The 22,898-nt window shown below is 42.5% G+C and overlaps 1 protein-coding gene across 1 annotated transcript in view; it reads left to right on the forward strand.

Annotated features, from left to right (window-relative positions):
- LOC142971178 (thyrotropin-releasing hormone-degrading ectoenzyme-like) overlaps positions 1 to 22,898 on the forward strand; it is a 107,724-nt gene that overhangs the window by 62,514 nt on the left and 22,312 nt on the right. Inside the window, exons 6-10 of the mRNA XM_076111824.1 lie at positions 6,233 to 6,346; positions 15,123 to 15,260; positions 15,403 to 15,468; positions 19,419 to 19,484; positions 19,590 to 19,768. Of these exons, the coding sequence (XP_075967939.1) occupies positions 6,233 to 6,346; positions 15,123 to 15,260; positions 15,403 to 15,468; positions 19,419 to 19,484; positions 19,590 to 19,768 (563 nt within the window). The remainder of the gene's footprint in view (positions 1 to 6,232; positions 6,347 to 15,122; positions 15,261 to 15,402; positions 15,469 to 19,418; positions 19,485 to 19,589; positions 19,769 to 22,898) is intronic.

Here is a 22,898-nt window from a genome sequence, read left to right on the forward strand (position 1 = left end):
GTTTTTCCTAAAATATATATTTGTGAGATGTATTTAACAATGTAGGATTCAGTAGGAACCAACGTTTTTTGGGCTGAGAGCCACAGAAGTGGATTGATTGCTGGTTTTGGTCTTTTGACAATAAGAACCATAAAGAATAAAAGCAGCCTCATGCTTTAAATAATAGAAATATGATTCAACCCAATGCCCTGTGTTCATATTTTATTGAAGATAGACTCTGATTTATTCATGTCGTGTACATGTTCATGTCTTCATGATGTAAAGTTGTGGCTCATTGGAGGTGTCATGTGCAGTTCAGTACAGTATGGAGAGCAAAGTATTTAACATTCAGTGTCACATCTTGTTGTTCTCCCTGTCTGTCTCTCGTTAGGCTGAATCGTTTCGCTCTGATTCGTTGGCATCAACGAAGTACACTGAAACACACACACACACACACACACACACACACACACACACACACACACTGAGCTGTGTAGGTCTGTTGTTGTAAATCAAAGGTTTCATGGTTGTGACGGATTGGTTTTGCCAGACGGCTTTATATAGCAATTTAGACTTCACAAGCACACATGGGGAATAATGAGATTGCTGCAGAACTCTCAGGAAAAACAAGAGTAAGAGAAACGATCAGAGTAACAGAGCTGAACACACAAACTGTCTCTCTGCACCAATGTGTCTTTCTGTCTCATCTCTGTCTCTAACTCGCCGACAGATGTCCGAGCTTTTTGCCTGCATGTGAACGCACCACGAGAGCAGACTTTTCAAACTAATTTGCACTTTCAGCAGCATTTTCAGTGCATTGACGATACAGAGAGTCCCATCTGCACTATCCTAGAATCAGCTCTGCAGGAAACCTTTTCACTCAGGTCCACTGAGGTTTGTAGCCCATGTCCAAATAGTCCAGAACTCTGTAGCCAGGCTCTTAGCCCAGGTTCACCTTGTCCAGAACGTTGCAGCTAGGCTCTTACCCTGCCTTTAACAGGTCCGAATCTCTAAAACGAGTCTATTAGCCTGGGTACAGCTGGTCTATAACTCTAAAACAAGACTTTAACCCCCCCCCCCCCTACTCCACCGCCAGGCTATTAGCCAAGGTTCGACATGGCAACAACTCTGCGTTTAGCCTCTTAGCATAGATCCAACTGGTCCAAAACTCTGCAACAAGCTTCTTAACATGGATCCAACTCATCCAATATTCTTCAGCAAGCCCCTTGGCCTGGACAGAAGACCACAGCTAGGCTCTTAGCCCAGGTTCAACAAGACTAAAACTTTGCAGTGAGTCTCTGGATCCAACAGATCCAAAACTCGTTATCCTTGACTGAACTGGTTTAGAACTCAGCAACAAGGCTCTTATCCTGCCTCCAACTGGTCTAGAACTCTTTAAAAAGGGTCCGATCCCACTGGTCCAGATGCAACGAGGCAAGGTTGAACTGGTACAGAACTCTGCAGAAAGACTCTTTGCTCTGATCCGACTCCTGCTAGTCCAGACCTCATCCAGATGCGAACGTGTTCTCATCCTGGATCTACCTGATAAGAATAAGTCCAACTAGTGCAGGTAGTCCCTCAGCCTGAATCCAACTGGTCTAGAACTCTTTAGACAGGGTCTTATACCAGGTCGAAGTAGTACAGATGCTGTAAGGTACTTCGGTCTGGTCCAACTGACCAGGGCTGGTTCAAGTCCTGGTCCAGGTGAAGATAACTGGTCCAATTGGCTCAAAAAGTCACGTTTCCAAACACTGACCTGGTCCAGAGCTCTACAGGTCCGTATAGTCCTGATACAGCGTGCTTTTATTATCCTGGGTCCAGCATTCTTATCCCAGCTCGGAATGGTCCAGATTCCTGTTGGTCTATCGAATCACTCTGCATCAAAGGCCTTTATCCAAATCAATAGCTGAAACGTATCAACATTTGATCAGTGGCCAACGTTAAACCCCCAACCTGCCAGTCACACAGATTCATCAAGCAGGTTTGAGAGTTTGCAGAAACTGTTCATTTCAAATTCAGCCCGTCAGGGTGGAAGACACCGAGGAACTCTTTCTAATTTCACAGATGTGTTGATGTAAACAGTATTTGTGCCAAATGACAACCAGGCCTCATGTTGTGTTGGCTGTCATGGAGCTGTGAGGAGCTCCATCCAAACAGAGAGTGTAAATCAGATCCAGTCCCTCTGCTGAAGAGAGGGATGAATATTTATCAGGGTCAGATGGAGGGAGGAGAGGAAGAGGATGATGATCAAAGGCACAGATCTGCTTTGTTCTAGGGAGAGAGAGAGAGACAGGAGGAGAGAGAGACAAGAGGAGAGACAAGAGGAGAGAGAGAGACAGGAGGAGAAGGAGAGACAGGAGGAGAAGGAGAGACAGGAGGAGAAGGAGAGACAGGAGGAGAGGGAGAGACAGGAGGAGAGAGAGAGAGACAAGAGGAGAGAGAGACAGGAGGAGAGAGAGAGAGACAGGAGGAGAGAGAGAGACAGGAGGAGAGAGAGAGAGAGAGACAGGAGGAGAGAGAGAGACAGGAGGAGAGACAAGAGGAGAGAGAGAGACAGGAGGAGAAGGAGAGACAGGAGGAGAAGGAGAGACAGGAGGAGAAGGAGAGACAGGAGGAGAGAGAGAGACAGGAGGAGAGAGAGAGAGACAGGAGGAGAGAGAGAGAGACAAGAGGAGAGAGAGACAGGAGGAGAGAGAGAGAGACAGGAGGAGAGAGAGAGAGAGAGACAGGAGGAGAGAGAGAGAGAGAGAGACAGGAGGAGAGAGAGAGACAAGAGGAGAGAGAGAGACAAGAGGAGAGAGAGACAGGAGGAGAGAGAGAGAGAGAGACAGGAGGAGAGAGAGACAGGAGGAGAGAGAGAGAGAGAGACAGGAGGAGAGAGAAAGAGACAGAGAGGTGAAGGATAGAAAAGACTGAATGTGGTATTTGTTAGTGCGTCCTTGCATAATTAGTTAGAAATTTTCATTTTTTTTTAAACATGCCAGCAACTGCAATGTATTTTCGCCCCACTGACGTCCTGTTTGCATCCACCTGGTTTAGCTTTCCTTCTATTTAGTTTTATAAAAAGAGAAGCTGCTCTTCAGCTGCTTATTGCTCCACTCTCTTAACCACCATGGCTTACTTTGCTGCCATTTGATGCAGAAAAGAGGTCAAATCTCCAGCAACAGTTGAAGTATAATGAACAACATGTCGTTTGGTGCCGGACAGCTGCTGACCCATAAATACATCTGCTGTAAAACCAAATCTGTGAGATAAACGAGCCAAAGAAATCTCCATTAAGCTGCAAAGTTGGTGAGAATGTTGTTTATGCTTCTTACTGGAGAGTGATCATAATATTCAGTCAACACTTACATCCTGTTTTTTGGAGAGTTTCCTGTTTGTCCAAAACTTTGTGAAGAGTTTGAGCCCCCTTAAAACATGCATCGCCCCTGATGCATCAAGAGCTTATTATAAGCTGTGTCGGCATTTATTTAGTTCGATAGCAAAACTACAAAATGAACAAAAGGAGGTACATTTGAAGACAAATTTAAAAAACAAGAATTAGTTCATAGTAACTAAGTGTTGGAGGTGTTGGAGGTGTTATCTGTGTTTCTGTTCAGCATTCATCCGTCTGTCTCCGGTATTTTCTTGTCTTTCCATAAATCTTATCGAGAGACCTCCGTCTCTGTCTGCTGACTCATCATCTCTCCCTCAATCCTCCGCCTCAGCAGTCTTTTGGCTTCAGCTTTGCATCCTCTCCGGGTTTTTTTCTGGCTTCCCCCCCCGTCCTTCAGTTTACAGCCCCCCCCCCCCCCCCGATGCATGCGTGTAACCACAGCAACAGCGAAACTATAGCAACCAGAGTCAACTTCCCCGGAAGAAACCGCCGACCCGCTGGAGGCTCGTTCTTCATGTCTTAATGAGGCTGAAACAGGATGAGAGACGACAGAACAGCTAATGAAACTACAGAAGCAGTCATTTGTAATCATTGCAGAAGAAGTAAGAACTACAGAGGATTGAAAAGGCTCTCCAGTGTAAAGTTAATTATATTTAGTGTTTGTCAGGAGGCCTGAACACACTGCACCAGCGTGAGAAGGTACCGACTCACTGCTAACGTCAGCAGCCCGCTGGATGAAGGCTGAAATCCCTTCAAAGCAGGAGAACAAAAATCAAATGTAAACTGTCATGTTTGATGAAAGAGGAGCTCAGCAGCAGTTCGGCTGATGGAGGACAAAAATCAAAGAGCCGAAAACTGATTTCAGCGCGGTTTGATCAGAATTTAATAATTAAACAGAGAAATCTCTCTAATGCTGATTTGATCCTCCGTGTTCCCGGCAGATTGAATACGTCCGCCTGGGTTTAAGGGTTCATGACTTCATTTATAGACCCGAGCTTATTTCTGCAGTAAAGATCTCATGCAGCCAGTTCATTGTGTTGATCAGCGGTTTGAGTTCAGAGGAAAAGAAGTATAAGATATTAAAAATCCTGCTTTCAAAATGTTACGAAAAATACAAAAGTATGATCATCAAAACACACTTCAAGTAGTTTTAATGGTGAAGCTAATTTGAAATTGAGGATCCATATTCTTCATATATATTTGCAATATCTCTTGTAGTAAAACAAACTGAACTGAAGATAGGTGAAAGGTGAAAGTGTGTTTTTGAATGGAGCTCTGCAGACAGAACGTCTCACCCTGTTGGTGCAGCAGCATCATCTGTTGGTGTTCAGTTTCCCCGTAAACCGCAGCTCTGCCTCGGGGAGTTCAACGAGCCGCCTGTTGAGCCAGGCAGCCGCCGAACAGCCTGCCAGCTCCCACAGGGTGGTCGGTTTGAATCCCTGCCCAGACACAGTCGACCTTGCCAGAGAGTCGGAGGAAGTTAGTATGCATGTGTGGACTCATTCTTCTGCTGTGTGCCCATACAGGTGGAGATACACTTGTATTCCAATTCAAGTCACTTTATAGACATTCATCCATCTCTGATGCGCTGTGGAGCCCTTCAGGTTGCACTCTGTCCCAGTTTAGCTCCAGTTGGCTCCAGTAAAACTCTACACCAGCCAGTGTTGTTGTAGGTCTGAGAAGAGAGGTTGTTGTGTGCTTCACGGGGACAGACTGAGGACTCTGGGCGACATGATTAAACCTGACTTGTTTCAACTGCAGTGTAAAGTGATGCAAATAGGACTTAAACACACACACACACACACACACACACACACACACAGCCTCGCTCGCTCTCTACTTTACATACAGACTTTGATCAGTTGAAGGACAATTTACTGCAGGAACACTGAACACTGCCAAATATGCAGAGTAACACACACACACACACACACACACACTCTGGGCCGAGGTATAAAACTGCAGCGTGTCTCTTTCCTGCTTTAATGACGTGTTTAAAGTGAATTTAGAAGGTAAACTTTTTTCTCTTTTTTTTAAGATCGTCTGCCATCCGCTCTGCAGCCGAAGCTTTAAAGGGAACGTTCAGACTCAGAAACAAAGCTGGCAGCGACGCGCATTCGTTCCCAAATGTTGCACCGTTTTCATTCAGGCCGCGTTGCCAGGAAACAGCCTCGGTCCAAAGGCATTACTCTCGCGGCCGTACGTTCCACTATCAGCAGAGTTCAGTCTATTGTTCTACGTGCGCCGCTTTTATTAAACTCTACCGCTGCTTCACCCTGACGAGGTTCTAAAGGCGCCCTGAGAAATGATGCAGGAGTCCTGTCGGGCTGAGCGCCAAACCCACGGTTGGCTTTTGTCAAACTTTGGAGCAATGTTGCCGGTTTCCCCTCCGGTGTTGCTGATGAACGAGACCTGCTTCATGGCGTCGGCCCTCTGATGGTTTGGATCCATCAGGTGGAGACCAAGACGGTCCTTCTTGGCTGTGGCATTGTGCATTGTTGCCATGCTAGCAGTTGGTCTGTTGGTCCATCACTTTGGTTCACAAACAGCTATTGAATTGATTGCCCTGTTATGCATGTTCCCCAGAGGATGAGTCCTACAGACGTTGGTTATCTCTGTCGCTGGCGCAACGATGAAGCTGACATTGTTGGTTGTTGTGAAATATAGAAACAACTGTTGGATGGATTGCCTTGAAATGAGGTTCAGACATTCATGTTCCCCAGAGGATGAGTCGTATGCACCTTGAGTGTGAACCAGTGTGCTTTTCTTTGGACATTTGCTTCCTTAAACACTTCACCAGAACATGAATCGTTTCCGATAAATGAATTATATTTGACATAAACCCACATGCAATCATCTCTGCTGTGTGTCTTTCAGTGGTTCGGGGATCTGGTGACCCCGGTCTGGTGGGAGGACGTCTGGTTGAAAGAAGGTTTTGCTCATTTCTTCGAGTACGTCGGCACCGACTTCCTCTTCCCAAAGTGGAACATGGTGAGTAAAACAAAGTTTAAGTCATTTGTTTATCACACTCACTCGTCTTCCTATTAAGCTCTCAACAACGATGCACTCTATTATACATTTCTTTAATTCATTTGTATCCGATCTTTTATTCAACACAAACAGAAAATAAAGCTTTCAACTCAGCATGTTGATTCAGTTTTCTGAACCTGCGTCGGTTCGCTCATGAAATGTAATTACTTTTCCTTCTGGTAGCTTTTAGCAGAGTTAGAAGTTCAGCTCGAGGCTCCAGTCAGTCAGATTTGAATTTATTTTATTTTGGATTAAACCACGTAGAAGTCTCCAGACACCAAATACAACACGGGGAGAAAACAGTCCAACAGGATTTAAAAGAGCAGATATCTTCTCAGGGATAAAAAACAAACAGTGGATATTGAATAAGAAACAGTTCAGAAGTAGAGGATCTCTGTGGACTCTTCTCATTGGTGAGGGTTGTGTTTTAGTAAAAAGATATTTAAATGGAAGGTCTGAGGATTATCCGGAGTAACTGGGGCACTTTCTGTGGACGTGGAGTTAAACAAAGCAGCATTGTACTGGTGGTGGTGGCAGAATAAATCGAACATTTCTGCATTGTTAGATACCACAGCAGAAGAAGAGAAACACATGTTTTTCTGACCCTTTTTAACAAATTTGTTATTCTGTATTTTTCTTACTGCCGACAAATCCCAAGTGCAGACACCAACAACAATGTAATCCGTCTCTCAATACGTTCCTACTTCCTGTCTGTGGCTCTCAGCCCCGAGCTCATTGGTTCCTAGTGAAGAAGTAAATCTTTCCAAACTAAAATATATAATTCAGTTTTTTAAAAGTCTCAGTAATTTGCATAAACAGCTGGTAACTGTAGTTTTTCTCAAACAAACAGGAGAAAAAAGGGCATTTGTTGGGGACTATTTTCAGCGCGGATTAATCCACATTTGGTGCTGTAGTGAGTATTTGAATGTAGGATTGAGTCGAAATAAACTACAGTGTGTGTGTGTGTGTGTGTGTGTGTGTGTTCATGGTGATGAGAAACAGTGAGGCTCTTTGATGTTTTCAATGGTTCAGAGGAAGAAGAGATATCACACAATACTGTTTTTAGATACGTTCACTGCTGGTTTTGGACTTTTACGTGAGCTTTGTTGACAGTAATAAATATACAGAACATAGACTTATACTTTGTGAAGAGAAGTCAACTACAAATTCAAAGGTAAGAATCTCCAATCACATCGCATTAATTTGCGCTGTATGTGCCACTAACAGCCAACTAAAGTCACAACTAAATCGACAAACAAAAATGGTGTTTTTAGTATTTTTCCGATGAAGTGATCTTCTATAGTTTGAGTAATTCTCCTTCCTCTGAGGATCAAAGATCACCGGCTACAGATCCGCCTGCCTCTCAGCTCTCTATTCCATCTTGTTTCTCTTTGTTGTATAAACTTTACATAACGTATGAAACGTGTGTTTATAAGAAGGAAGTTAAAAGTGTCTTTTGAGTAGGAGGAAGTCCTGACTCCTCCTGAACTCCTCCTGAACTCCTCCTGAACTCCTCCTGAACTCCTCCACCTTCTTCCACTCGCACGGATCAATACGTGGCTCCTCCTTCTCTCTCACGGTGTGTTTCCTGCAGATAATATTCAGCCCCGAATCTGCAGCAGATGAAATCCGATTTTGTTTTATTCTGCTTCAGGTTTTGCTGACAGATTGTTGCAGAGTGAGTCGGCTCAAGTCACAATGAAATCAGAAAATACAAATTCAAATGTGCTGAAAGAGTCCCAGACCTCCGGTTCCTCCCAGACCTCCTCCGGTTCCCCCCCGACAGACAAATTCAATGAGAACTTCTCAGAGAAACAGAACTTTAAATTACAGCACACGCACACTTCTTCCTGCTTTGTTTCCGCCGACGTCCGTCGTTATTTACTTCCAATGTAGAACGTGTTCCACCAGAAACACCTTCCCTCCCGCACGCACACACAGTCTGCGTCTGAGCGACATGGCATTTTTAAATCCTGGTTACTGCGGTTCTGCACGGCCGGACGCTTTAATAGAAACAGTGTTTCTCCAACAACCAGCACGACGATGATAAAGCGGTTTGTTCCTGATAAAGCAATTTATTTATAACACAGGTTTTATTTAAAAAGCAGTTTCCATCAGCAGTGAGTCAGACGGTGCTGCAGGGAGAGGAACCAAACACAGCCCGGGAAATTAAACACAAATGAAGACGTGACAAGGAAGGAAATACGCCGTGTGTTTGTCTGTGTTCAGCCAATCAGGTAGCGTTATATCCTCACTTAAAGATCCCTCCTCCATTATGTTTACGTCCTCTCAATGACTTTAGATACTGACTTCTATCCGTGCAAACTTTGTCACAACTTTGAAAGCAAATTGGTGTTTGAGACGCAAATTGAGAGGCGTATCGACAGGGAGGCGGTGTTGGACACAAAACCGGAAAAGAAACCTGAACCCTCCAGCGGCCTCCTCAGTACAGAGAGCCAGTTTGGATTAGCAGAAGAACACTGAGTGTGCAGTTTAGGGACGTAAACCTGAACCCTGGAGCTTCTTTCTTCTATCTACCAGAACATCACACTAAATATTAGTGAATGTTTCTCAAACAAACACAGGACTCTGACTCAGGGGGCCGGCGTTCGTGTCCCGTGTGAAGCATAAAGTTGAGTCATTTTTTAGTGACGTAGCAATCTCACACGATGCTACTCCACTGAGTCACATGACGTTACGTATGTAGCTTACATTACGTTACAAACGTAACTATTTTAAGAGAAACCATGATGTTTTTCTAACCCTAACTAAGTGGTTCTGTTCCTTTAACTTAACCTAACTGCCCTGTTTCACAACGTTAACCTCGTCTGTGTTCAACGTCTACCGTCTCACGTTTATCACGTTTCACAATCTTAGTTGCAACCGTTTCACAACCTTAACCATGTGTTACAACACTAAAAACCTGACCGTTTAATAACGTACACCACATGTTATAACCCTAACCATGTGTAAAGCTTCAACCACGACCGTTTCACAACCTTTACCACGTGCTACTATAAAAACCTGACCGGTTAAAGATGTGAATTATGTGTTACAACCTTAACCACGACGTTAAACCTCACCGTTTAAAAACGCTAACCACATATCCCAATCGTAACCACATATTATGTTTACTCAATGTTTGTATTTCTTAGTGATAATACAAACCATAAATATGATTCATACATTGCTGGAATCTGTGCTTCAGGGTCCTTTGTCTCTGGATCGTACGCAGATGTTGCCGACGCCCTGAGCTGCATGTGGAGCCTTTTGCAGAACATTGTGAGCCAGCAGCTTGTTTTTCATTTAGCTCGGTCACTTTCACACCTTTTAACTTTATTTATTTTTTGGTTTGCACCAAAATTCAAACTGTCAAACTGTACAATCAGCTCTATGTGGAGCCATCGGGGGGAAATCGAAGGTGAAAGGAAGTCTTTATCGGGCCTGATGGGTCTGTTTATTGTATCTGATGGCAACAAAGAGCTTGTTAAAATATAATTGGATTGGAGCAGCCAGGGCTGCAACTAGACCTCATATGACATAAATACTAAGTTCAGCTTTAACACCAGTCTGAACACAACAAGCACACCAGACTTCTGTTGAAACATTAGCACATACACTTGTCTACATACATCTCATTCACGAGCTAACTTCAAATCACATTCATGAGACAATTTCAGATTAGATTCTAGAGGAAATGGTGCATAGTTAGAAAATCATTTCACGACAGGTTAACAGCAGAACACCTCAAGGTGCCACTGAGACAGAACCAGGACATTCTGATGCAGCATTTCAACATTAAAGCCAGCTCTCTCTGGGGAAAGGGAAGCAACATTAGATGGATTTCGATAAATAAAGTTATTCATTGCAGGATTGATTAACAATAAAATAGGTGAACAAAGGGAGAAATGCCTGAGGGCGGTTGCTAAATCTATATGAGAATAAATAAAACCCAAAGGGAGCTTCTAGCTCGTTTTTTAAAAGGTCTTACAAACCAAACTCTAAACAGAAATTAAACCTCAAACGTCCTCACGTTTCTCCTAAAACACAGATATTACAGAAAAAGTTGCTTGAGAGTTGTCTGTCATCTGGACACGTTTAAATGACACTGAGATAAAAGAGGAGGAGGAGGAGGAGGAGGAGGAGGAGAGGAGTGATGGGGTGGAAGTGAAGGAGGACGGAGGACGAGCAGACGTTTAAAAAGTTCAGCAGCTGCTCCTGAACGCAGCCCCGTCCCTCCATCTGTGTGTAAGTGTTTACACTGACTGTTGGCCCATTAGCCGTCCTCCACATGTGGGTCCATCTGGTTCATAATGGCCACATGGACCAGATGGACCCCCCCCCCCCTCTCTCTCCAGGTGACTTTAAGTCTCTGTTAATTAGAGCTGATGTCTCATTTAGTCCCATTTTTCTTTCTCACCGAGTTGGTTTCGTCCAAATGTGCCATTTAACTAATTAACCGATTGTGTAATTTGCGGTGGAGTCCCATGATGCAGCCTGTTTACCTCTGCCGGTGTGCGTCTGTTGGCTCTGAAATGAAAGCAGTGGTCCGTCTTTACTCCAGGAATTAGTCCAATCCTTTGAGGAGGGATCAGGAATTAGTCAGATTCACTCCCGTCAGCCAAGAAAAAGATTTATTTGAGAGCCGTTTATCTGACACATAGTGTGGTTCACAGACTATGAAGTGCTGCTCTCAGCTGGAGGCTCTGTAGCTGCCAGCCAGCTGGAATCCAGTTTTCAGCTTTTATCCAACCACCACCTACAGTTACACCCAAATAACCCTAGAGACGTTCTTCTACCTCCAGCAACCCTCAGGTAACAGCAGGTACCCCCACTAACAACGTATCCTCATACTACGGTTCCAATGATATCTTACCAAAAGTCACTTTTTTGTGCGTTGTCCTTCAAAAGTCCAGCAACATTTGTCAATTTCCGCTCATCACAGGCATTCAGTCGTTTCAGTCGTATCCCTCCACCTTTACAGGAAACATCTAAGTCACGTTTAAGCAACAAAACTACTTAGTTAGGTTTCGGAAAAGATGGTGAAATACTTTCAGGGACAGATTGTGGTTTGTGTTAAAGTTGCGTGACGAATAAATCAATAGTGACTTCATGTTGCACACGGGGCATGTAGAGCCGTCTCCTGCAGGAAATGTTGGTTTTCTTGATGATGCTGGTTCTGTAAAGAAATGAATCACATTAATTCAGAGAATCGCATTCAAGTGCTTTTTTACATATTTTGAATCCATACTACATGTACATGGACAAAAAGAGGTTTGCATTCACCATTTACAAAACACGTGGGTTCTTTCTTCAGTGTTTTTGTGTTTGCATCTGTTTGAGTCTTTAAAGCAGCTGAATGGCCACTCGATGAACACATTCTCACCTCTCCACCAGAAGAGAGGTGAGAATGTGTGTCGCTCGCCTTTTCAAGCACCGTTTGAAAGGAGAGCAGACCAGGACACACTCGGAGAGAGTTGATTTGTAAGAGAAAAAAGACTCCACGGGGAACCTTCTTCCAAAAGAAGTGGTGTTTATCTAGTAAAAACAGAATAAAACGAGATTGTTGGACCTTTTGCTCACTTTCCACTCGGCCCTCCTTTGTTCTTCACAATCAATCTCTGTACTTCTGACAACGTAATAACTTCATTACAGAACTCATGGGTCAGTTTTGCATCCCAAAAGTCCTCCACGGCTCGGAGGAGCGCGTCCCTTGAGCGAGGCTTTACGTCCTTACAGATGAAGTTTTTCATCGACTGCCGAACGAGCTTGTTGGGGTTCAAATCCGGTGACCGAGGCGGAGTCCTCACCCAGTTGATTTCCTCAGATGCGATGCAAGTCACCGCAGCGGTATGCTTTGGATCGTTGTCCTGGAGGAAGCGGTGATGTGGCCCAAAATGTTCCTTCATGTATGGCGCTGCAATTTCATCGATGATCTCCTTCTCGAAATAGCGTCTGTCCATGTTTCCCTCAAAGGTGACCAAAGGACCGGCACCGTGGCGGGAAGTCATTCCCCAGACGTAGAGCTTGGTTTTTAGATTTGTTGAGTTCGGGGAAATTTTATGAACTTCATTACATGAAATACATCAAGTTTTTTTCCTCGTGTAAAAGACATTAGTTACATTTCAGTTATTGTTGGTGTGTCAGCCGCTCTATTTCAACATTAATGATGTTCCTTGTTAACAGCAGATAAAGTCTCACACAATTATCTCTTACTGTTCATCATTCACTTCTCGTATTGCTTTCAGTTTTGCTGCAGTTCTGTTGAATAATGCATCTCTTGACTTTCATGTAACAGAATATGAAATCTAATCACTAACTAGAGACGTGTTTGTTTTAGCTGAATGAATTTGAACAATATATTTAATGTTAGCCAACTCATAAAAATAACAATCTGTATCAGTGTTTTACAAAAAGCTTACAAGTTAAATTTGCAGAAATAAAAAATGAATACGATGAAGAAGCAAGAAGTTATCTGCAAAACGCCACAAACCAACCGGGAGGAATTGATTCTGTAACCTCATATTCACTTTACCGCCCCGACACGAACCGTTTAAAGAAAGAAGTCAAGTTTTAAACAGATTATAATGAAACAAAGTCGAATATCCTGTTACCAGTTTGATTTGGCTGCAAAATATTTATTCAAATGTAGATTTTTAAGACCTCCGGTTAGTCTTCAGACGAGTTAATAGTGCTTTGATCAGTGATTATTTGTGGCTGAAAAGCCCTGAGCGTGCACAGCGAGAGCCTGTAGCTACAAAAATGTCAGAGTTGCACGACCAAATCCGCTCGTTTTCTTGCCCGCACGCCGGCGTCACTACGGCAAACATAAACCAAGTATTACAAGGCGGCGGTGCGTTCACTGTCATCAAGGGGGCTCACATGTCAACCAAGTGCAAAGGAGGGACCCTCCAGCAACTTTAGATGGCTGCTACTATGCAGTCTCCCGTCAGTCTTACACCAGTTATTAGATGGGTACATTACCATTAAGCTTCAGGGACAAAGGAAACATAACAGAGTCTGAATCACAGAGTTAGAATGACCTCTCAACACTTTCTGATTATATTCTTACGTTGAAACTAATTGAGAATGTATTGTTTTGCAAGATGAATATTTCATGCAAGTAATAAATAGACAGAGCCCCATCTGCCAAAAAGTAGCCTGATCCCAGCGGACACTGCGGACTCTAAATCTCTCTTGTGATTCTAATGTTCATTAAAAAATAATTAATCTCTCAAGAAACTTTTGTTTAACTCGAGGTAGATTTGTTAACAACAGTTCTACTTGATTAACAACTTTAATCCATGAATTACACAGAGCCACATTGGACCAAGAATTAGCCACATCCCAGCAGAAAAAGTTCCTGTTCATGCAGTTCATTAACGATTAAAACTTCGTACGCCAACAATTCCATTGCTTAACAAGATGGAGGTTCATTAAAACCAAATCTCCATAGTAAACACTGTAATCCATGAATTAGACAGAGCCGCACTGCTCCGGATTTAGCCTGATCCCAGGGGTAATTTAGACAGAGCTCGTTACAGCTCTACATGTTTGCAGATGTCTATTAAAACCCTGAAAGCAGAAGAGGAGGAGAAGAGATGAAACAGGAAAAGGAGTAATGGGAGGAACTGAAGAGAGGAAGAGAAACCCGAAGGAATGAATGGAGTGGAGGAAAGAAGTAGAGGACATCTAAAGAAGGGAGGATAAAAAATTTGAGGAAACGTAGATTAAATGACAAGATGAAAGAAGAGAGGAAAAGGAAGGAAGGAAAGGAAAAGATGCAATAAAAAACAAGGGAAGGAAATAAGGAGAGGAAAGAATTAGCGGTAACAAGGGGATGAAGAGTGGAAACAATAAATGAAAACAAGATAAACAAATATTACAATATGTTAAAATGAACCAGATTCATTTCACAACTAAAACATAGTTTAATGAATGAACTGTTCCACTAAATCACTCTTTGTTGACCAACTTTGTTTTGCCAAAACTGCTTAATTATTTAACTGGAGTCGAGAGCTGAGCTGGAAAAAAACAAAAAACAAAGCAAACCCCAAGTTCAAAAAAATCACTGTGAAGAGTTTTAATCACATTTTGGGGATCACACACCAACATTGAGGGGACTCCAATACGTGGACAGATCTGGGTCCCTTCTTTTGGGATTAGGGTGTCTTTTTATTGTAAGCATAGCTGGAAGAAAATCAAGACTCCACAAATCACCGGATAGTATTAAGAACATTCTGGGGACTGTTACCCGTTCACACACCAACATTGTGGGGACTCACCTACCATATGAAGACAAACATTTGGTTGGTGAGTCGCCAACATTGTGGGGACTATTACCCATTCACACACCAACATTGTGGGGACTATTACCCGTTCACACACCAACATTGTGGGAACTCACCTACCATATGGGGACAGGCCTCTAGTGGGGGAGTCACCAACATTGTACGGACTTACCGATCATATAAGGTCAGAAATTTGGTTGGTGAGTCACCAACATTGTGGGGATTATTACCCGTTCACACACCAACATTGTGGGGACTCACCTACCATATTGGGACAGGCATCTGGTAGGTGAGTCCCCACAATGTTGGTGACCCGTTTAGAATACGGGTCAAGATTAAAGGTTGGTTGGACACGTAGGGGTTAAAGGTTGTCACCAGGCTCCAGAGAATGTGAGTGTCAATACAAGGTCTCCTTAAATACCAAAGACAAATATGCGTGTTTTCAGGAGAAGCAGCGCTTCCTGACCGATGTCCTCCATGAGGTGATGCTATTGGATGGGCTTAGTACCTCCCACCCGATCTCCCAGGAAGTGGAACAGGCGACGGACATTGACCGAGTCTTTGACTGGATCGCCTACAAAAAAGTGAGTCGTGGTTGGATAGCTTCTATGGCTTGTGAGCGAACAGTTCCAATTAAATGAATGGATTAGTGTCACGTTAACAATTGAGAGCATGTTTTCACTTGTTATTGGGTTTGAAAAAAGTGTTTCTCTGCGCTGCCTTTAGGGGGCGGCGTTGATCCGGATGCTGGCTAATGTGATGGGACAGACGCTGTTCCAGAAAGGACTTAATGTAAGTTCATGTCATCCTGCAGGTCCAGCTGTGCAAACAGAGGTTTTGTATCTAGGACAAAATGGTTTGTCACCTGGATTCAGACAGAAGCTGTGTGTGTGTGTGTGTGTGTGTGTGTGTGTGTGTGTGTGTGTGTGTGTGTGTGTGTGTGTGTGTGTGTGTGTGTGTGTGTGTGTGTGTGTGTGTGTGTGTGTAGCCATATTTTGGCTAAAGCCTGACTGTCTGGAGCACACTGAGTATGCAGATGGACAGTGTATAAATGGATTTGGCTTTGCATTTTGCTATTTTCTTTCTGCTGTAAAACAATACAACAAAACACTATGAGTGACCTGAATTCAAGCTGTACAGGGGCGACAGTTATGACACTCAAAGGACAGATTGTTTCGGGGGATCCAGGACTACTGATATTCAAAATATTATTCCAAAGCCAACAGTCCAAGTAACCCTTTACAATTTATGATCATATTTAACACGTTCAGCTGTTTAAATGCTGCTCAAAGCTTGAGGAGACAGGAGTAAAATTCTGGTGCGTCATTTTTATATTAATAATATACATGTTCATTGATCAGCCGCTTGTATGGAGTAATAAGCTTTGGACAGAATAATTTCTATACAAATGTTTTTAAAGTAATTTGCTTATAATAAAAAAAAAAAAATAAGCTGTTGTCTTCCAGTAATCATTTTGGGTCTTTTCATACCCGACAACATATTGGAAAACATTCTCGGACTGCGCTGGTCTAACGTTAAATTAAATTTGTTGTTTTGTTTTATTACTTTACTCCCATGATGCTTTGCTGCTGGTTGCTACATGCAGTTGGTGGGAACAAGTCATTTTCTTTCAATGACAACTGAAAACCCCTGTGGTTGAAGTCACCTTATTAATGTCTCGTCATGTGATGCCCCCGAAATAAAACTCAACCGTCCTGAGCTGCAGTGACAAAGATCCGGCCCAAAAAACCAGCAAAGCCTCGCCCCAAGTCCACCCTTTGGTGAGGGGGAAGAAGAAGAATTGGGGCCAGTATACAGCAAAGCTGTCCGTCTCATAACTTTGTATTCATGTTATAAATATACTCATGTCAGTTAGCTGGTAATCTGCATGAGAACTAAAGAAAAACTAAATATACTTGCATAATAATCTGTTTATAGTTTGACCCGCACAGATCACCACATTTCATAGAATCAAATCTAATAAAACCTCCCGAACTCCTTTTTCCTCAAACCTCCAAAGTCCCGCTTCATAAAACCCAACGGCTCCTGAAGCCGCTGGCTTTTAGAGGTTTAGGGATGTTTGCAGAGTGTCAGCAGAACATTTCATGAACTACCAGAAGTTCCTTGGAATTATGATAAGCTCAAAGCAGAATTCAGAACATTGATCCGTGATGGAGAAAGGAAGTTTGGCTGTTGTACAAAGTGATGAAACATGAATCAGAGAGAGAAGCAAGCAGCAAATCTGAGCTTCGGATCGATGAGTCCGTTTTACTCTGGAGGTTTGGAGGATTTTGTCTCACTGAGTCGAACCGCTAAAAGATACAGCAGAGGAGACGACGAGGAGTGCGCTGCATTATTTATCGCTCAGCCTCACGGAGACGCCAACCGGCTCTCTGACGGGTCACATTTAATCCACAAAATTGGAGGAAATCACTTGGCTGTGAATGTGAAGATGATGTCATATGATGTAAGGTGAAAGTGGGTTAAATATAGCTTTCTATCTGAATAGAGGGATGAAAATATGTATGATTCCCCTGCACACACACACACACACACACACACACACACACACACACACTATGTCCTGCTTTTTCTGCAGAAACTGCCGGTGACCTGGAACATACTGAGAACCAGATTCTATATAAAAACATTGCTGATCCAGCAGCAGATCACAGAGAAGTGTGTGTGTGTGAGAGTGTGTGAGAGAGTGTGTGTGTGTGTGTGTGTGTGTGAGAGTGTGTGTGTGTGTGTGTGTGTGTGTTTTACAGGTCTATGAAACCAAACTGCAACTCATTCTGTCTCATTCTGATTCATTCAAGTTATAATTTTCTTAAAGTATAATACTGATAAAATAATTTAGCCAAAATGAAACCGACTCAAACACAAAGAACTCTGTTGATGAATCCAGATGTGTTGATGCAGAATGGAGGTCGAGGTTCATTTCATCCTCAGAAGTGTAGAAAAACGAATAACTCATTTATTAATGAAATTATTCTCACTCCCGCTCATCTCCAGGGATCGTTAGGATCCTCGTCCTGATTATCGGTTCGGTTCCTCATCGACACTCTTATCTCATCTTTTTCATTACATCGTGAGAAAAAAGACAATTAATAAAATAATCCACATTGCTTTATTATTCTTGTATGTAAACGAATAATCTTTCTTGAGCCGCAATACAAAAAGCTCCAAAATCTTTAAAATACATTCTCAGCTAAACAATTATCTCAGTGATTATCTTTCATTGATGATCCTCTTCATCCCGACCCATCTCTTTCTCTTTCGTCATCATGCAGCTAAACCTGCGTTTGTATTGGAGTCAGAGTCACACTTCAGTGTGTGTGTGTGTGTGTGTGTGTGTGTGTTATCTCTGCTCATGTCATCTGTGCTAAAGGTGAGAGTGTGTCACCTCGCGATAAAGAGCCTCTTCTTGCCGTATTAACCTCCATAAGCACCGAGACACCTGACTGTGAGGAATCTCGTGTGTCCCTGAGAACCAGATTAGAGCTCTTTCTCTGTAGCTGTTCCGTGTTATCTTCTAGTCGTTTCATAAACCCATACCCTTCCACCAGCCCTCCCTAAGCTTTTATAACCTCGATCTTCTGCGGTGAGACAGACTTTTCTAGACGGGGATGAAACCAGACAGGACCGTCACTGACGATTTACAGGTTGAAAACGAAGCTGCTGCCCCACTAAGACTCTCTCCGGGCGCTGTTTGAGGCTTCACCTTGTTCATTAGCCGAGAAAAGTACCAGTTTGAAGTTTGAAGTCAGAGCCCAAAGCCCTTTAGACTCACTCAGACGCTCCGTGACGCTGGCCTGTCACGTCACGGAGGCTTAAATTCGCAATATTTAAACGGTAAACACATTTAGACGCTTTGAAATGTTTCTTGTTTAGTGTTCACTCACAACGTTGGCTCCTGAAAGCAACAAATTCACAGAGGAAGTGGAAACATGTCACTTACACAAGCAGGTGTTGCGTAACAAATATATTTAGACGTCAACATTTGGTTCCAAAGCACTGCAGACGGGGTTGTAAATACTTTTTACTTTTACTCGTAAAAGTAGCAATACAACAGGGTAGAAATACTAGCATCACGATCAGAAACGTATTTGAAGCCTTGAATTTCGGCATTTTGGCCGTCGCCATCTTGGTTTTTTGCAACCAGAAGTGACGCATGAAAACTCTGTGTTCATCCACAGAAATAGACACAGTAGCTAAAAACAAGGAGAACAAAGCAGAACTAAAGTAAACATAAACATTTGACTGCTATGTTCAGATATAAATATATATTGACATTGTAGAGAAGACGGATTTAAAACGCTTTATCATTTTCTAGGGGAACTCTGGTTTCCCTCAAAATGTAGATTCTGTCATTTAAGATAAAATAGAACTTTATTTACCCCGAAGAAAATGATTTTGCCAGAGTTTGATCAACGATTACAATAAAAGAATAGCAAAAAACAATAGAATATAAATACAAACAGATTTGCACAATATAATAACAATTAAGTGTAAAGATATAATACTGAAACCAGTGCAAAATATAATAAGAGTAAAGTAAATAAATAAAGTAAAAAATTCAACTAAAATTAAAAAGTGAAATTACAACAGCTTATTCAGATCAGGTATTTGGTGCATAAAAACTATTTTTTTGTAAATGCCGACTTAGCTGTAGGTTGTGACAACCACAGACTACCAAATGATGTCACAACTCTAATCTGTTCTCTGTTTTTGTTTTTTAGGATTACCTGCTGAGTCACATGTACAGCAACGCAGACAGAGACGACCTGTGGAGCAAACTGTCTCGGGTAACACTCGTCAGAAAGTCATGTTTACTCTCATTAAGTGACCTACTTAGCCTGTTACCAGGTTATTGGTGATGGATGAATCACCTTTTGGTTGGTTTTCTCCAGGCCATGCGTTCAGAGGGGCGGGACATCGACATCGGGCAGATGATGGACAGGTGGACTCTGCAAATGGGCTACCCCGTTGTTACCATCAGCAAGAACCAATCAGAGCAGCTCACCACTCATTACATCACCATCAGCCAGGAGCACTTCCTGTACGGGCAGGAACTCAGGAGCAACAACAGGTTGGAGTTTAAAGTTTAAAATCTGTTTTACGCTGTAAATGTTGACGCAAACAAGTTATTGTAATATACCGACCTATTTCTGAGCTATTGCACGGTGAATAAAAGCATCAAACGAACAGATTCTTCACTCAGGAGACCGCTGTTCGATCCCCGTGTGAGACGAGAAGTCAATGTTGATTCATTTCCGTAGTTATTTTAGCCCAAAAAACGATCTTTTCATAAACCTAACCAAGTGGTTCTGTTGCCTGAACATAACTGAGTTTCCTGTGAAGAAAGGAGTTTATTTTGAAAAGACTGTATGCATGTAAGGAGAGGAAATTGGAGTAACTTTTCATAGAATATCATTGTATCATAAGTATACCTATAAGATTATGTAGAACAAAACTCAAAACGTACGCTTTATTGTACAAGAAGGCAAACATTATTACTCCTAAAACCTTGACAAAAGACAGCGGAGACCAGATCCACTCTTTCTGTTCTTACCTTTCACAATAAAAGCCCCGAGACGTAAACACTGTACCTGTTTACCAGAGGAAGCTTAATAGAATAGCTTACTATACAGACTACCAGACGCTGCTCTGGATCAACAGGATCCTGGTAGTTGGTCCTCTGCATGTGAAATTTATTTCAACCTTTTATTGAAAAAGTACTGAAACTGTTGCAAATTTGCATCGCTGCCAGTTTGAATAGTTTTGATGCAAAAATGACATTTCACTGACGTGCTGTGACGTAAAGCCCCGCCTATTGTACGGTAGAAACAATCACCAAACCCTGCCCTGATCTACGGTTTACTGCCCCCCTCAGGATGACCTTTACTTTTCAAACCCCACTTCTTGTGAGGCCTAAAAATAATTGTTCTAGAACTTTTGGTCTCTAGGAAACGCGAGCTGGCATTTGAAGAGCTGGAGTCCTCCCACACATCTGTTCTTCATGTCGTTGTGTCATTTCATCCTCCTGAAACTCTTTGTTTCACACCTCAACAACTTTGTCCTGCAATTTCTCCTTAAAAAGCACTTTTCTAGTTTTTTCTTCACATTCTTTACCACCTTTACATCATTTATATTTCATTTATATTTAATTCACTTGATGTTTTATTCACATCCTTCACAACCTCTGGAGATTATTCTTTTCGCTGTTTTATCGACCCACTTTCTCCTCCATCAATACTTCATCAGCTCCTTTCCTCTTTTCTTTTTGTTACCTGTTGTTCACTTTTCTTTTCTTTATGTCATGTTTTTGTACCATATCTCTCACCTACTCAGTTTCTCACCAAAAGTTTCCTTTTTTGTTTCCCTCCTCGTGTGTTCTCTCTTTTTTTCTTCCTTCTTTCATCCGCACTCTTTCTTTGTGTTTTCACTTGAGCTCCTCGACTCAGACTCGCTCCCGAGGTCTCGTCAGCTGATTAACTGAAGCTGTTTGTCGTAGGTGGAGCTGAACTCTTTTCTTTGCAGCGCGTTGAGTCTCACGGGGCTGCGTTCAGACGCGCTCGGTGGTCCCGGGGCGCTCGCCGGCACTTGTAAAGAGAAACTGTTGTTGTGTTTTAGCCCAACTGTCAGCGGATCGAATCAGAGGCCGACGCTGCTGTTTGATCCTGTAGAGCTGCGTTCACAAGCACAGCGGCGTCCCAGAGTGTTACACGCTGTTGACTTAAACTCCTGATTTATTTATTTACATGCAGAGAAAAAGAGAATATTTGGAAATGTACTGAAATAAACAAGAAGAAATTTAAATCTCACTAGAAAGCCGACAACCAGGTCAGTCAGTGTTTTGACCCGACGCTGATAAAAAACAACTGTTTAATGCTTTGCATACAAATGATGACAGTGTTCTGCTGAATAAGCTGCTTTTCAGGGGTTGATGATTCAGTGTACAGCTGGTTGAGGTCAGATTGTGGTTGCCGATGGTTTTAAATCCACAATTGTTTGGTTTCACAGAAGGATCAATGTTAGGCCCCCTGCTTTTTGTTTGTTTGAGTGTGTTTTGGGGACATTTTTAAGCCTTAAAATCAATGAATGAAATGCTGTGACAAAATGAAAACAAATCCAGAATCTGTGGCTGTAACAGGACTGTAATTAGCCTTTCTAGACAGGTTACCCGTCTGTCTAACTGCTCGTCACAGCAGCTTTCCACAAGCTGCCTTCTTAACAGATGTGAGTCCGAACAATAACAATGTTGGTCTTTGGAGGGAGGCCTGAAGGGACGGGCTGTCAGTGTTGCCGACATGGCGGCTTTCTTGCTAGATTTAGCGACTTTGGAGCTAATGCTGTTAGCTTTCATTGGAAAAGAGTTGACAACCCTGGTTTGGGTTTTTACGTTGGATCATTTTTTTATCTAGTGTACTCTTGTTAGTTTCTCAAGATCACCAACCCCAGTTTAAATTTAGGCAACAAAAGTACTTGGTTATGTTTAGTCAACACGTGTACTTGGTTATGTTTAGTCAACACGTGTACTTGGTTATGTTTAGTCAACACGTGTACTTGGTTATGTTTAGTCAACACGTGTACTTGGTTATGTTTAGTCAACACGTGTACTTGGTTATGTTTAGTCAACACGTGTACTTGGTTATGGTTAGTCAACACGTGTACTTGGTTATGGTTAGTCAACACGTGTACTTGGTTATGTTTAGTCAACACGTGTACTTGGTTATGTTTAGTCAACACGTGTACTTGGTTATGTTTAGTCAACACGTGTACTTGGTTATGGTTAGTCAACACGTGTACTTGGTTATGTTTAGTCAACACGTGTACTTGGTTATGGTTAGTCAACACGTGTACTTGGTTATGTTTAGTCAACACGTGTACTTGGTTATGGTTAGTCAACACGTGTACTTGGTTATGTTTAGTCAACACGTGTACTTGGTTATGTTTAGTCAACACGTGTACTTGGTTATGTTTAGTCAACACGTGTACTTGGTTATGTTTAGTCAACACGTGTACTTGGTTATGGTTAGTCAACACGTGTACTTGGTTATGTTTAGTCAACACGTGTACTTGGTTATGTTTAGTCAACACGTGTACTTGGTTATGTTTAGTCAACACGTGTACTTGGTTATGGTTAGTCAACACGTGTACTTGGTTATGTTTAGTCAACACGTGTACTTGGTTATGTTTAGTCAACACGTGTACTTGGT

The sequence above is a fragment of the Anarhichas minor genome, unplaced genomic scaffold, assembly GCF_050575085.1.
Source record: "Anarhichas minor isolate MPS153535 unplaced genomic scaffold, ASM5057508v1 ptg000045l, whole genome shotgun sequence".
Taxonomy (NCBI): domain Eukaryota; kingdom Metazoa; phylum Chordata; class Actinopteri; order Perciformes; family Anarhichadidae; genus Anarhichas; species Anarhichas minor.